Raw genomic sequence first — 17,019 nt, 5'->3', positions numbered from 1 at the left:
GGCATTGATTGGTTACATGAATAAGTGAGAATGTAATATCCTGAAAATAGATATGGTAATGAACCTACAGGGCTTTTCAAAGCCCAGGGCACCCTAGGTGGTGGCTCCCACCCCATCATCCAGATGCTGTGCCCCCACCCAGGGCAGCTAAGACTTTAGGTAGACCCAGGTGCAGAGCGGTGTGGCCACTGGAGGACTGAGCTGCCTCAAAATCCTTGATTGTGGAATCACAAGGTAGCAAGGCTAAACCTCCCCAGCACACCAACAGAGGCCGGGCCTGGGTAATCTGTGCATGCCACCTCTCTGTGTCCCTGCTCCCTGCAGGTGGGAAGTGTGGGCAGCAGTCTCTGTTCCCCAGACAGGCAGTGTGGCCCTTGGTACATCATAGCCAAGCATTCAAGTCACCGCATAACTTTGATATCAAAGAGTACCAATCAGTAACTTCACATGTAATAAGCAGCTGACTGCTTCTCTTTCATGGTAGCTTCTGGCTCTTAATAGTCACTGGATCACTCATTCAGTGTTTCAGATGCCTGCCTAACTTCACCTAATGGTAGCACAGGCCCTGTAGACCTAACTGGTGCAAATGGTCATTATTTGTTTTTCATTGTACAGGTTGAGTCTCCCATATCCAAATATTCCGGAATACGGAATATTTTTAGCATGACTGGGAAAGTGAAACCTTTACTTTCTGATGGTTCAATGTACACAAACTTTGTTTAAAGCACAAATTATTAAAAATATAGTATAAAATAACCTTCAGGCTGTGTGTATAAGGTATACATGAAACATAAATTAATTTCATGTATGTACACAAACTTTTTTTGATGCACAAAATTATTAGGCCTTATTCAGGCTATGTTTATAAGGTGTAAATAAAACATAAATGCATTCTGTGTTTAGATTTGGGTCCCATTCCCAAGAAATTTTAATATTTTATTCAAATATTCCAAAATATGGAATATTCCGATATCCAAAAAACCCCTGGTCCCATGAATTTTGGATATGGGAGACTCAACCTGAACTGTTGGAATATGTGTGTACAGGTCAAAGGTGTAACTGGGGTGTTTGGAGCCCAGGTCAATTTGCAGAACGGCACCCCCCCCCTCCACCCACACACACTAACACATAATAACATATAAATGTACGACAAAAAAAAATGGCCGTGGTCACATACCGAAGGGGTGTGGCCACTGAAAATAGGATGTGCCAACATGACACGCCACCCATTTCTCGTCACTCTGGGAACATTCCTTTCCATTCCATATGCACCCTACTTATATGGTGGTTTCTTACAATGTGGAACCTCTGAAGAATTGTATTCTCCCTGGGCAGACGGCGCCTTCAGTCGGTATTCACTATTCATGTAGGTCACATGGTCCGATAGATGCTTGTTTGTGTAGGAATATTAAGAAGGTCATCATCATACAACAGTGGTTCAACCAGACTCTATGTAACTTCCTTTCCCCTGTGTCTCTCAGCCACACAATCTCCCCCTGCATCGTCTCTCAGCACACCATCGCCTCCCCCCCATATCATCTCTCAGCCACATCATTGCCTCCACTCTGCGTTGTCTCACAGCCATACCATCACCTCCCCCCCTGCATCGTCTCTCAGCCACATCATCACCGCCCCCCCTGCGTCATCACTCAGCCACACCATCGCCTCCCCCCTGCATTGCATCCCCCCTGTTTTGTCTCTCAGCCACACCATCACCTCCCCCCCTGCATCATCTCTTAGCCACACCATCGCCTCCTCCCTGCGTCGTCTCTCAGCCACACCATCACCTCCACCCCTGTGCTATCTCTCAGCCACACCATCGCCTTACCCTCTCAGCCACACCATCGCCTACCACCCCGCGTCGTCTCTCAGCCACACCCTCGCCTCCCCGTGTCGTCTCTCAGGCACACAATCACCTCCCTCTGTGTCATCTCTAAGCCACACCATCGCCTCCCCCTGCATCATCTCTGTCGCTTCATCTCCTCCACCCATGTTGTCTCTCAGCCACACCATCACCTCCCCTCAGTGTCGTCTCTCAGCCACACCATCTCCTCCACCCGTGTAATCTCTCAGCCACACCATAAACTCCACCATGTGTCATCTCTCAGCCACACCATCACGTCCCCCCTAAGTCATCTCTTAGCCACACCATCACCTCCCCCCTATGTCATCTCTCAGCACACCATCACAGATACACACCCTGACAAAGATACACACACACACTGACACAGATACACACTGACACACACCAACACACTGACACAGATACACACACTGACACAGATACACACACTGACACACAGACACTGACACAGACACACACACTGACACAGACACACAGTGACACAGACACACACACACACAGACACAGATACATACACACACTGACACAGATACATACACACACTGACACAGATACACACACACTGACACAGACACACACACTGACACAGATACACACACACACACTGACACACACAAATGCTGCCAGCCAAAAACATACATCGCTGGCATGTATTGTTTTTAAAGTCCTATGCAAAAATTCCCATTGGAAGTGATATCTCTGCCAATCACCCTCAGGACTGGCAGTCTTAAGGTGCCTATACACTTACCGATCTGCACACGATCCGACGATGTGTCCGATTTCCCTTGAAACTCCTCCCCAGCAGCTCTGCACATGATTTGGTCCATCTTCAAAGGATCCATTGTGCATCCGGGACTTTTTTCTATTGCATTGTGTCGCAGATTGCCAGATCTGACGATGCGATGTGCGACCAGCGGGGACGCGCATTGCAATGTGATCGTGAGTGGGGACTCACAATTTTGGCCTATTTTACATGATCTGTCATTCCGATGCATCAGAATCGGGCAGATCGGGTAAAATATCGGTAAGTGTGTAGGCACCTTAAGGGTGGGAAACCACCTCCCCTGGGGCTGCCTGCAGAGCTGGCCCTAGGCATAGGCAAACTAAGCAAATGTCTAGGGCATTTGGAATTCCTTGGGGCATCCAAGTCCCCCTAGGGCCAGTGGAGGTTTGGGGCAGGCACGGCCGGGGCACTTGCCTGTAGAGTATCTGGCAGCTGCTACTGCCGCTGCGCAGTGTCAATGAACGGAGCTCAGCAGCAAACAGCGAGTGGGCAGAGGCAGAACAGCCGGTGGTGGTTTGCAGAGTGGGACACCAGGACGGTGGCTAGTGGTTAACGCTGGGGCAGCGTGCAGCGGGACGCGGCATGCCAGCCTGAGCCAGAAAAAGTGGGTCCACCGCCCGCAGCTTCTTGTAACTCGAGTCAGGCGTCTCTGCAGGCCGCGCTCAAGTAAAGTAAGTCTGGAGCTGGGTGAGGGCTGGGGTGCTGTGGGGCTCACTGCTGGGAGAGGTGTTCTCTGCTGGGACTGAGGTGCTGGGTGAGGGGTTCTGTGATCTGTTCTAGGAGAGGGGTGCTGGATGCTGTGATCTGTGCTGGGAAAGGGGTGCTGTGCTGGGTGACGAGTGGCCACACCCCTTTTCAGGATGCCACGGGAGGGGGCACCACCCAAAATCTTGTCTAGGGCACTAATTTGGCTAGGGTCGGCTCTGACTGCCTGTCTAACTGTGATTAGCAGATAGCAATTCTAATTGAAAGCCACTGCCAGAGAACACTCACTAGGGGTGGCAGATTGTACTGGGGGGGGGTCTGCAGTGTGCACTAAGACAGGGTGGTGTCTTAGCGTACGTATGGAGATGGTCCATCTTATGGGTGTGTTATAGGAGAGTCTCAGGAATGTTGGTGAAAGTGGTAATGTACATACAGTAGATGCTCAATCGCTCACATAGGAGGCCATACAGGGATGACATAACTGCACCTGCCATAGGGCTGGTGCAAGTTTCGATGGTGTGACCGATGGTGACATCTAAGGATGCACCAATTACAATGTCTACAGGCTCTGACAGTGGCCATCTCAGTCCTTGCACAATCGGACGTATGGATGTACACAAGGGAAGGACTTTGGAGAGACATTCACATAAAGTCACAGACGGGGACCATCAATGGACGCCACTCAGGGCGCTTCTGGGTCCACGTCTGAATCAGCCCCAAGTGGTTACTTCTTACATATGCAAGATTTTAATATGTTACACATACTACTGATAACTGATACTGATAACAATATCTAAACCCAGAACAGTCAACCCTACGCAAGCACAGGGAAAATATACAAACTCCACACAGTTTGGGCCGTAGTGGGAATTGAACCCATGACCTCAGTGCTGTGATGCAGTAATGCTAACCATTTCACCATCTGTGCTGACCAACCAATTAGCTTCTAGAAACATACAGAGTGATTCACCCTATAACATACAGATACATTTCTTCCATACATCACATTATATAGACACATTTACCATACATCAAATAATACAGAAACATGCCTTCCATACATTACTGTATATTGAAAAGATTATACTAAAATTACCATGTAACCAAATATATATCATGCTGATTAATAAATGGAAACGTATCATTACGTGTGATATGAGCATACAACACAGCTACAATTATGCTCTGATTTTATAATAATATATTATGCAAAGCAAACCTCCTATATATCATACTATAGAGATACAAATCTACTATATTTCATGTTATCTATATAAACTCCCCATATAATCATTTCATTCCTCTGTGCTGTACTGAATAATCCGACATATCACTGTCTTAGTGAGTAATACAAAAAGTAGGGAGAGTAGACTGTAGGATCCAGCCTGATTCTATCTACAACAATCCTGGTCTCTGATACACACTAGCTCTGTATCACACTGCAGCAACTTCCCCTGCAGAACACTCCCACAGAAGCTAGTTATGGTGTATCCTGTAATAAGATGGGCTGTGCAGCACAGACAGGCGCAGGTGCACTCATGTCAGTTATGTGTCTGAAATATGGATAAAAAATATGGTGCCGTGCACCAAAGGTCAGAGGAGAATGTGATGAGCTCCTCTAATCAGACTCAGCACATGAGTTTATGAACAAGATGCTCAGCCTCATGTGCCTGAGGCTAAGCCAATAGAGACACTGCAACAGGAATAACAGCCCTGCTGTAGGGATGTCCAATAACGGTTCAGCCATTGATGATCTATGGTTTTTAATCATTGGGGGAATCCATTAAAAGGCTGAACTATTTGATGGACCCTGGTGCAGAGCGCGACCGCCACAGGACCTCCATCGCTGATACTCACCATTGTTAAAGATCCATTGATGGTAAAACTATTTGACAACCAATCTGTTGTTCAGATTTTAATGTTTAAACTGACTGAACAACTCCTGGCAAATTGCATCATTTAATGTCCATTAGTCATAATCGAATTAGGGGAAGATGCAGTGTAAAGAGTGGAGAAATGGAAAAGTTGCCACTAACAACCAATCAGTTTCTACCTATTATTTTCTAGAATATACTTGGTAAGTGCTTTCTAGAAGCTGATTGGTTGCTATGGGAAACTTCTCCATACTGCTTCATGCATCTCCGCCTTAAGCAGCCAGAGTTCCCAGCCAAACAGCAGACACATGATTGGATGTCAGTGTTGTGAGATTGCCTCACATACAATTTATGCTACCTGCTTTGGCCAGAATCACCCACTGCTTCATTCTAATGATAACCTGCTTGTCACAGCCCAACCCATTTAACATTTATTCAGTTTGAATATACAATGCACAATTTTGTAACAATACATTGTAGGAATTTGTTTATAGTAACATGAATGGTAATACTACCCTCTGAGACTTCAGTTGCATTTTGATACAACATATTATTATTACAGTGCAGGTAATATTTGACTATACAATCAAATTGACTTGAATGGGATCTAATCCTTAAAAGATTACTAATTAGCATTCTTTGAAAGGAAGGAGGGCTAAAACTCATCTTCTGCATAACTTATGTTTACAGTACACCAATACTGTACACATTACCATAACTTATACTACTGTATGCACTTACCAGTCCACCACATGTGCTGAATGAAGCAAAGGAGCCATGATTGCGGAGGACAGTGCCACTATAATAACAATCTCTATCTGTATCTTCAGTATTCAGTGGTTGCCTTTTTCCCCTCCTTCTATCTTCAATCACAAAGCCTGGAGACAGAAAGCGGCTATCCTTTTTCAATAAGAGATACAGGTCCTTCCCAAAGGCAGATATCTTTATTCTCAACTTTCCACTACTTTCTACAGGTTGCTGTGAGGAACTGTTAGAACTGGCCGAAGAGGGAATTGAAATAGGTGAAGACATACTGGGAGGAGATGTATTTATGTTCTTTGGACTGGAAAACCAAGGAAATGGTGAAAAATGATAAAACTCATGAGATGCATGTTCATCGTATTGCTCCTCTTCTCTATCCAGTCGGTGTTGAATGTATGTTGGAGTAGATGATAGAGACGAAACAGAACGGACCTCCCTTGAACTAACAGCAGCCTGATTATTTGGTGAAGGACGTTTTTCAATTTTATGGTTTCTGTAGACTTCATGAGTTCCTAATACCACACTGTTCTTCCCTTCTTGTCTTGATTCATGTGAGCCCCAGAGTGATGGAAACACAACCTCTGATTCTTCATCCCATTGGGAGGAAAAAATATAACCTGTAAAATATAATGCCAGGGCATAGTATTATTTGAAAGTCATTGCACCTGTTATTGGATACTAATTATTATAGACCCAACAAAACATAGAAATGGGATGTAGTAAACTTGACAGTTCGAATGGAGACAAGTAGAAGGATTGTGAAACCAGCATGTCAGCATGGTAGTAATGCGATTTAAAGCATTGACCCACACCCTTGGAAATACTATATATACACATAGTAGCAGATAAAGGCCAAAAATCTATATCGTCTGCCCAATTAAATAAACTGATTTTAGTATAATTTAATGTGCTTGTATACTCTCAACTTTACTACTTCCACTGAAAGTTTGTTCCAATCAATTGTTAACATTTAAATAATACTTCCAAACATTGCTTTAAAGCTGTTGTCATAGAGTTTCATAGCAAGATGTAATGGTCAGGAAAGTTTTTCCATCATTAGGCTATATATTTTCGAGTACTTTAAGTATAAAATGTTTCTTTAATAAGCTCTCTCTCTCTACAACTATACATATCTAACTCTTGTATTCTATTTTTATGAATTATTATTTTCAAGCAAGAAAAAATGACAAGTTAATATTATTATATTGCAATTATGACTTTGGACCAACCCAAGAGGAACTCAGTACAGTGTTCCCATCAAAATAGCAGTTTGTTGTAAGGTTTACTACAGCTTAAAAAACTATTTCTACTAGTCCTAAATATGGACTATATCTTTATATCTTAAGTCTACAACTATACATATCTAGGTCTTGTATTCTGTTTTTATACATTTTTATTTTCAGGTAATGAAAAAATTACAAATTATTTTTTTTTAAACTTGAAATTATGACCTTGGACCAGCCCAAGAGGAACTCAGTATAATGTTCCCATCAAAATGGCATGTTGTTGTAAGGTTTACTACAGCTTAAGAACCAATTTCTACTTGTCCTAAATGTGGAACATTTTTAAAAGTTACCGTATCCAATGTACTGTATTTATTTTCTGTTTGTATAATCAACCCTTCTTATTAACAATATATTTAATTTGATTTCTGACCTACATAAAAATAGATGTTTCATTTTAGAATAATAATTAGAGCTTTAGAACATGCCACTTTATACATAATATAAATATTGATATTAAATTGTAAAATCATGTAAACATATTTGCATATAAACAAAATATAGAAAATGAATATTTTGTTTTCTGATTTCTTTCTATTAAATATGAATCATTTATATTTATTCTATCATTGTTCAGAGACAGTTTTTCAGGTATGATTGATCAACCCACATTATTAAAGATAATCTAGATGAGACCCATGATAAATGGATTTTCCAATGTTGATAATAATAATAATAATAATAATAATAATAATAATAATAATAATAATAATAATAATAATTCTGGACAATTGATGGCAATTTAATTTTAATCATGGATGAGAGCATGTACAATCTCAAGTACAACCTAAGACCAAACTTAACTTTATGACATGTTAAGGCAATTGGCCAATTAAGTTTTTTTAGAATCTGTACACCTGTGTCTCAAAGAAATAGTGTGAGACATAAACTAAGAAGATGATTGAGTATTGACTTCACTGTGAGGCGGTAATGGAATTGTCATTTCATTCATTTCCATACCTGATCTACAGATAAAGGCTTTCACCATACATTTAGTCATGCATGTCAGCACAGTACATAATTATTATTATTATTGTCAGTTTCACAAATATTTTATTTAATTTGTATTAAAATAACACAAATAAATTAAGTGCTCTTTTTACACATCACAAATTTTCCTGCAATACTCTTAAATGTATTAATATGTTTGTCCAAAGTGTTAAATCATTTGAGTTTTTTTAACTATATATAGTACATTTAAATGATCCTTAAATATCAAAAGTCATATCATGCAAATGCTTTTTCATTTGCAATTAGTGCCTAATTTATGTAATGTATTGTCTCGCTAATTTGCCATTATTCAAGTTTAAAAATCTACAACATGCAGTTTCATAATAACAGTACAGGTTTCATTCAATATGAAGTGATGTTATCCTGTTTCATTGACAAAATGCCTGATTATCAGCAACTTTATCCAGCAGCCCTCTGTGTATTTCGCCTTCAGCTAAACCTCTGTATAGTCATGCCTATCTTAGGATCTGAACATGCACTCAGTTAAATAGTTTGCTTTTTTAATTGTAATATGACACATTCTACAAATTGTTTAAAAAGTATATACACATTCAATACTTAGCAACCTTTCACAACTAGCATTTTATCTGGGCTAAAATGTAGATATTGCTGCAGGTATAAGAAAATATCATGGATGTAATAGATAAGTTGAAAATAAATCTTAGAAGTAGGAGTGAGGGGAGTTCTAAGAATGTCACTAGTTTATAATAGAAAGATTTGGCAAAGGAAATTATAGATTCAGTGCATCAAACTGTCCACATCTGTAAGTGACAATGATACTGCCAGTGCATGCATCATTAATAATACAAAGACAAGTTGAATTATTTAAAAGACACACACTGTACTAAGGCATTCTAGACAGTCACATAGAAATGAAACAAAAGTGGATACAGATGACCTGGAAGGATGTTCTTATTTCCAGGCTTTTGATCACTAGTTGACTATGTGGATGGACAGGATGAACATGCAGTTGAACTAGACAAGATTATACACACACACAACAGGAGAGCATCAAACCTACCTGTGCTGATCTTACATGACAGGATACATAAGGACAGATAGACAAGCCAGCAGTTGCAGTGCAGTCCCATCCCTTTTCCTTGCCCCATCCACTTAATGGTCTAAACACATGGAACAGACGTTGAAAAAGTCTTAAATCTGCCAATGTGTGTTGCTCGCTTTCCCCGGCTTTTTTTTCCAGCAAAGTTAGTGAATCACTGCCCAGAGAACAACTTTGCTTTTTATTTTTCCACCGTCGTCTGTGTGGATTTATTGAAGGGGGCAAAAAAAGGGAAAATTATGACTTTGGGATCAAGTATTTCTTCTGCAGTGAAAGAGTGAATATATATTTTTTTTAGTGTTATTGGTGCAAATCAGCTTCCTTATGAGTATAATCAAGCAAGAGCTTCTTGCTAAAGGGACCCACTGGATTGGGAGGCAGATGAAAGTAAAAGGGTTTCTGTGCAGGAAGAGAGAAATATAAAGCAGCTGCAAAGCAGACAAAAGAGGGAAAGAGATCAGATCTCCTTTGCACTCACACACATGCACATGCTGTACTGAATACTGCACATTATCTCTGCCTCACACAGCTATAAGAGCAGCAGGAGGGGAGGAGAAGTAGGGAGAACGCTATAACTAACTAGGTGGCTGTACAAGTTCAGACATTCACAGAGGAGGGGGGCTCTACTATCAGCTGAGAGCTGATTGGCTGCAGGCAATGTCCTATTTGCATAAATTGCACGTGAAATGTATGCAGGTAGCACTCCAGTGCCCCACGAGGGAGGCAGGAACTTCTAGCACAAGAAGTTTAAGGAGCTATAGCAACAGTGATAACAATGGACCAATGTGTAACATTCATTTAAAGTGTTATCTATTCTATGTTTACTACACACCTTGTGTAATGTATGTGCATTGTAACTTTGTTGTAGAAAATAAGTTGAAATTTCTACTTTATTTTTTTTTAAATGAATGCTTACAATTTTTAACCTGCAACTGTTCCTACTGCTGAACATAAAGAGATTGAACCCGTAGTTAGCAGACGCTTATCAGTATCAGTACTGAAGAAGAAGCATACTGTAAGCAGATCAATTGATCAGTTCAGAAAATCTGAGACACATTCTGCAGTATATCCTGACAGAAATAAATTGCAGTTTTATGCCACCAATTCAGCCCTGATAGTTGTATTATTACATACATGCCCCTGTATTAACATTTGATTAGATCAGTCAGAAAACATTGGCCAGATAGATTCTCTCTGATCATTTGTAAAACGGACACTGGCATTGGCAGATACAGCTGAATATTTCAAATGGCCAAACAGAGACACTTTAGTTTTGTTAGAAGCAAAAAAAAATTTATCTATGTCACAGACAAATTTATAAACACAACAAAACTGTAAAATCACCTAATAACTGTAAACATTGGATGCTATTATATATAATAAGATAGACAGAAATTTCAAGAGAGTTAGGTAATTTACCTGCAAAGATATGTACTAATAGCCCAAAACAGAAATAATACTACTGTATGGGGAATCAGGGCATAGCCCAAAACAGAAATAATACTACTGTATGGGGGATCAGGGCAAGATTTGTGCCCAAAGACGACGTATCTCTCCAAAAGAGGGGCAGTAAAGAAGTATGGGGGAGATGTATTATAGCGTCACTTATCATGCTGCTATAACGCTTCCTGCTTCACCACGGTAAAGATGAGATATACATCTCATCTGCGGCGATCCACGCTAAGGCCGACAGCACATCAACCTAGTGCTGATGTACTGTGTCTCACTTCCAGCCGGCTCCACTGAGCATGCGCAGGATCTTGCAAGCATCGCGAGATCCCGCGTGCAGCCCCCAGAGCAGGCAGCCACCACAGCAGGGACAGTGCTGTCAATGCTGTTGGGATAGGGCAACGCCAGCTGCAGCTGTCAATATCAATAGCTGCAACTGATGGAACGGTCAGGTGAACTGACCGTTCATACATTGCCCAGCATATAAGCGCTGCTATCTTATATCGTATCGCATAGCGCGCCTGTCATTTGCTAGCCAACCCCCCAAGAACACAGGGGGAGAAGCGGTATCAGTGCACATAAAAGGCACTGATACCACTTCGGGGGTTCATACCTCACCCCTTATGAATCTTGAAAAAAGGATCTTAAGGGAGGGAAGTTTAAAGATGTGGTACAATTAAAACTGTAAAACCCCTCTATGTTTATACTGAGACAACATACTGTACTAAGAAACTTGCACACAAGCACAAAGCACTAAATATATTTTAAGCGAGTTAAGTTTTTCTAATTACTTATCTATCAATGTAAAACTATAATATGCACAACATAGTGTACTAGGATTTATACTTTAATGACTCCTCTATAGCCATTGTCACAAGGCGGGAGGAAACACATCCAGTAGTGACAGTGAACCATTTATTCACTGCAGCTTAGCAGACACTTCACAGCCAACATCAAGTCAATTTTGCCACCCTGGCTTACAGACAGCATGTACAATATCTGTGGACCTTCCAGATCCTGACACCCTAATGCTAACCACCACCCCAGCCTATTGCCTGGCCAGCTTGTCCGGCATCAGAAGCACTGTGCTTTGCTTCCAGCAAAGTCTTAAGCCCAGCTCACAGGTGGTGCTGATTGCTTGGATGGGAATCCCAGCACACTGCAAAACCTGGACTGGACCTGACAACCAGCCTACATCCAGGTAATCAAGTGGTGAGTATTGCCTCTGTCTTGAGGCACCATGGACTCCCTGCCCCACCATTCATAATGTGAAATGGCAATATACAGTAAAAACAGTTTTGGGGCCACTGGGTTTTTGGCTTGGTATAGAAACAGGATGGTCTACCTGCAAAGTTTAAGCATAAATGTGATTGATATGCTGTACAAAACTCAGGATGGTAAAATAGGTGTCATGGTTGTAGCTATTTATGTGGAGATCTCTGTGACCTCCTTGGTGGCAGCAGCTGATACCACAACTTCTACGAACATTACTAATAATTTTGCAGATGACACTTCGGTTATCGGTCTAATCAAAGATGAGGAGGAGTCCGCTTACAGGAGAAAGGTGGACCAGTTGGCGCTGTGGTTCAGTCGGAATAACTTGGAGGTAAACTTGCTTAAAATGGTGGACATGATTGTTTACATTTTTGGGTTCTATAATCTTGCAAGATCTGAAGTGGGTGTACAACATCAAAGCAATTGTAAAGAAAGTGCAGCAGAGGTTGTATTTTTTGAGGCAGCTTAGAAAATTGAGTCCCACAGGAGCTGATAATTGAGTCCGTGGTTATGCCCTTCGATTATTGTGTGGTTTGGTTCAGCTAGTAAACGAGATAGAGCCAGGCTTCAAAAAAGTAGTTAGGACAGCGGAGAGGATAATAGGGGTTGAACTCCCCCTATGCGGGAATTGTATCTGTCCAGGGTCGGGAAGAGGGCTTGGAATATTGTAGGAGATCTGTCTTATCCTGGTGATGATTTGTTCCAATTGTTAATGTCAGGGAGGCGATACAGAGCACGGACTGTAAAGACATATAGGCATTTGAATAGTTTCTTTCCTCAGGCAGTGCTTTTGTTAAATACATTAATGTAGGAAAGTTGAATGGGTATTTATTATTTTTTAAAAAAATTAGGATGTTTTATAATTAGAGACGTATTTGTTTTTTATGTATTATTTATTATCTATGTATTGAAACTGTGTATTGTGAATGGATGTATTTTCACATTTTTTTTTTAAGTACATACTTGGCTTGCAGTGAACGTTAAATTCCTTGTGTATGGTTGTATACTTGACCAATAAAGTTTATTCTGATTCTGATAGGCCTCTCTGTCCAGCAATGTGCATGATGGTAAAAAAAAATCCAAATCATGCAGCTACTCCAATTTGGCAGATAACCGCAAACACTGCGTGCCGATGCCGTACAAAAAGCCTTTCCCAGGACCAAAAGAAGAAGGAGGCTCAGTTGAAAAAAAAAATGGTGATGGACAGTCATGGAATCCACCAGTTCAAGAGTGACTGGTTCATCTTCCATATTTCACCTGCCACTGTCTCTCCTCACTCCAATTGCACCACACCGAAATGCCTGTTGCCAATGGCAGCTTTAATATTGGCATATGATAATGCTTATGATGTTACAGTAAACATACACACTTTAACACCACCAGCTGCAATTACTACTGAACTTTTCAATGTATCAATTGTTCCCCACATCACTTAGGGGCCTATTCATCAACACTAAAAAACGTTTTTATGGACATTTTCCTTAAATAACGTTATTTTGGTATTCATGAACAGACTTAGCACAGGAGATATCACAGATATCTCCTTGCTAAGTTCCCCTGCGTTAATTTCCACACTCCCCATACATTAGTACATTAGTATGGGGATGTGGAAATTATGGTATTCATCAAATTCCGAAAATTATCAATTTTCGGAATTTGATGCAGTTACTATTCGCCACTGTGAGGTGGCGAATAGCAGGTGAAACTTACCTGTATCCACGTGTGCAGGACCCCCGACGAGTCCCTCCGGCGCTCTGCTCCGTCCTCAGGCTCCGGAGGCTGGTCGGACATGTGTGCTCCCCAGCAGAGCACAAGAAAGTTTAGACAAAAAAAAAAAAAGGTTTTTTTTTTTCTAATCTGTCATGTGGTCTGCTGGGAAGCCACATGACAGACCAGCAGGATGGAGCTGGAGGCTGCTGCGCGGACAGGTAAGTCGGGGGGGGGGGAAGGTGAGCGGAGGGGGTGGGGGGGTACGAAACTTAACGCATCTGTAGGCAGTGCTGCGCATGCGCTAGTTTTACAGATGTAACAGCGCATGCGCAGCACTGTTTCCAGATGCGATAAGGTAGTGTAGGCAGGGAAACGTATCTATTTCCCAAAAAGCTGTAATCGCAAAAATGACAGCTTTTCGGAATAGATACTTATGGAGAGGAGGAATGATGAATTCCACCTATAATTAGCTAGAACTCCATGAGAGTTCTAAAGCTAATTATCTCCAGAGAAGTTTTACGTTTAATGAATAGGCCCCTTAAGCTGGTTAAACACTGAGCCATGTGTACCCTGCCAATATGTCGGCCCAATAGGTCGACATATTTTATCCTGGGTACACATCAGAACGATGTACGGAATGATCACCTGTTCCATCCTTCATTATACTGCATGGCGCTGCGTGCGATATTGTTAGGTTTGATGTGCAGCACATCAAGCCTGATGACGTCGCATGCGACCGCGGGAGTGAGCAAATCGTGCATTCACACTGCACGATATGCATGATTTGTTACTCTGATTTAGCCAAATCAGCCAAATCAGAACGACATCACTCCAGTGTGTACCCAGCTATAGATTGTAAATAATTTGGGGATCTTTGCCTTCTATTTCTTGTTGTTGTATCTTACATATTTGATTTATGGTCCCCGCAATGTACAGCACTATGTAATCTGTTGGTGTTTAATAATAATAACAATATTAATAGTTATACAATAAAACATTTTTTCATGACAATTTATTGTAATATTTATATTCTGCATTTATAATGGTGTTTTGCACAACGCCAGATTTTATATTTTTTCAAACCTGTGTCTCCAAAAAATAAAATGTCACTTTATAGTAATATGTACAGTCATATTTAGACCATCGCTGCAGACGCAAATAGAGTTTAAGAAAATCTTGGACATTGTTTTCTGGTCAGTAGAGGCCTATTTACCACAATCTGCATTTAAAATGTGCTCGTGGTGTTATATTTTCACCTAATTTCAAATTGTGAATTTAGGAAATATCACATGAATGTATTAAAATTTGCATGTAGGGACAGATCTTACAAGAAAGATCCGCCCCCCCCTCCTCTCAGCTTACACTTACCTCCGTCCAGGTGATCGGGGATCTGATGAGCTCCTCAGTGACTCGGTCAGCTGAAAGCTGGGCTCCTGATGTGTGACCCTGGTCATCTGATCTGTGCAGTAAACTGCATTGCCAGCCGGGACTTCACTGCAAATCAGTTCACAGCACAGAGCAGATTACTAGGGTTACAGAGTTCCTCACCGGATCACAGGTATTTGGTACAGTTACAGTAAGTGTAATTTTTTCATTATTATTGTTCTATTTTTTTTTTACTGTGATCAGCCTGTGGCCTATCAGACACACATTGCTGATCACAGAAGCCTACCCTGGACTCTGCTCTAGCTGTCAGCAGGCAGGGAAGACTTGCTTAACGTCATCTTCAGTTAACATTAATATTATCGCAGGGCGCCCTCCCAGTATTTTTTTTACTATTTATTTTAGTAAATCTGAAACAGATCATGTTTCCCATTACAAGTATGAGAAATGCAATCTGCTTTCCAAAAGAATGCGAACTTAAGGGTTTGGAGTCGTTTTTTTACAAACACGGCTGCAAAAGCCTTTTGGTACATTTAAGTGATACCAAAATAATGTGAAATGGTTGTGAAAACACCGGTTTTCACATTATTTTAGTAAAAAAAAAAAAAGATTGATAATGTAAATAGGCCCCATAGTGGCATACCTGATTATCAGAGCTGTATTACTAATACAGTGTAGATTTGCTACAGACCATCAGGCTATTACTGCATGTAATTCATTCATTGTCCATCATGAACTTGCTTTCAGTTTACAACTGAAAATTGGTGATGTAAACTTTTGCCTCAAGGGCGTAACTACCATAGGTGCAAGGGGTGCAGCTGCTATGGGACACAGAGCTGAGGGGGGCCCATCTTCCTTGTCAAAGAGATATTAAAATATATTGATTTGCTTATAAGGATCTACCCTATTTAGGGGCATATTCAATTAGCCGCGATAAGCCGTTTTCGGCAAAAAAGTTTTGCCGGTGATGTCATTTCACCAGGCGAAAACTTATCCCTGTATTCAATTCCAAAGACTTTCCGCAGAAAGTCAATGCATTGGAATAGGCGAAAAAGATTTGCCTATGAAACTAGGCAGAAAAAAGTGCAGAATTGCGGTTATTGGGTGCAAACTTGCGGAAACCACCCTGCACCCTTGGGACAGCCCCCCAATGATAAACTGTGTCAAAAAAAGTTAAAGAAAAACTTAAGAACACCCCAAATAAGTACTTTCATTTTGGGGGGGAAAAAAACAAAGTTTGGGAACAAACTAAAAAAAATAGCGAAATAGACTCCAGGGGGGTCCACAAGTATGCCCCAGGTGTTTTTAAGATTGCAGGTGTTTGCGGCAGGTGATTTGTTAACATTTTTAAAACTTCACTTTAACAACTTTAATATATATGCTAGCACCAATTTTCATGTACCCCAAATTTGCTGGGACTACTTGTTGCCACCCAAAAAAAACTGCTAAATACTATTCTTCACCACGGTGATAAGCAGGGACGAGCGCAATACTTTTCCGCTTTGGAAAACCAGCAATGTCAGCGAAAAGTCCGGCATACGAAAAGTAAGGGACTTTTCATGGCTAATTGAATGTGCCCCTTTGACATAATCAACAGTAAAATGGTTACTGTTAGTTAATATATATTTTCCCATAAACTATATTTATTTGATATTCAGTTCATAGTCATATTTTCTGACATATATCTGTGTAAAACACAGGTAGTGAAGTAATTAACTAGCAATTACTTTTCCTTTGATCAGTGGCATCTCTCCCCGCAGTGTCATCTGGTGCGGGGAGGGAAGCTGTGCGTGCGGCAAAAAGGGGCGTGGCATCGTTGGACGGGGCATGGCCTCACGGGATGGGGCGTGGCCTTGCGG

The 17,019-nt window shown here is 41.2% G+C and overlaps 1 protein-coding gene across 1 annotated transcript in view; it reads right to left on the bottom strand.

Annotated features, from left to right (window-relative positions):
- The window catches only part of ADAMTS19 (ADAM metallopeptidase with thrombospondin type 1 motif 19), a 266,057-nt gene extending 256,665 nt beyond the window's left edge, over positions 1 to 9,392 (bottom strand). Inside the window, exons 1-2 of the mRNA XM_088475170.1 lie at positions 9,305 to 9,392; positions 5,969 to 6,606 (exon numbers count right to left, since the gene is read on the bottom strand). Of these exons, the coding sequence (XP_088331296.1) occupies positions 5,969 to 6,606; positions 9,305 to 9,392 (726 nt within the window). The remainder of the gene's footprint in view (positions 1 to 5,968; positions 6,607 to 9,304) is intronic.
- Positions 9,393 to 17,019: the final 7,627 nt, after the last annotated feature.

Source organism: Taudactylus pleione, unplaced genomic scaffold (assembly GCF_031769625.1).
Source record: "Taudactylus pleione unplaced genomic scaffold, aTauple2 ptg000162l, whole genome shotgun sequence".
NCBI lineage: Eukaryota > Metazoa > Chordata > Amphibia > Anura > Myobatrachidae > Taudactylus > Taudactylus pleione.
Note: the sequence above shows the minus strand (reverse complement) of the source record. Positions and strands in the feature narration are given on the sequence as shown.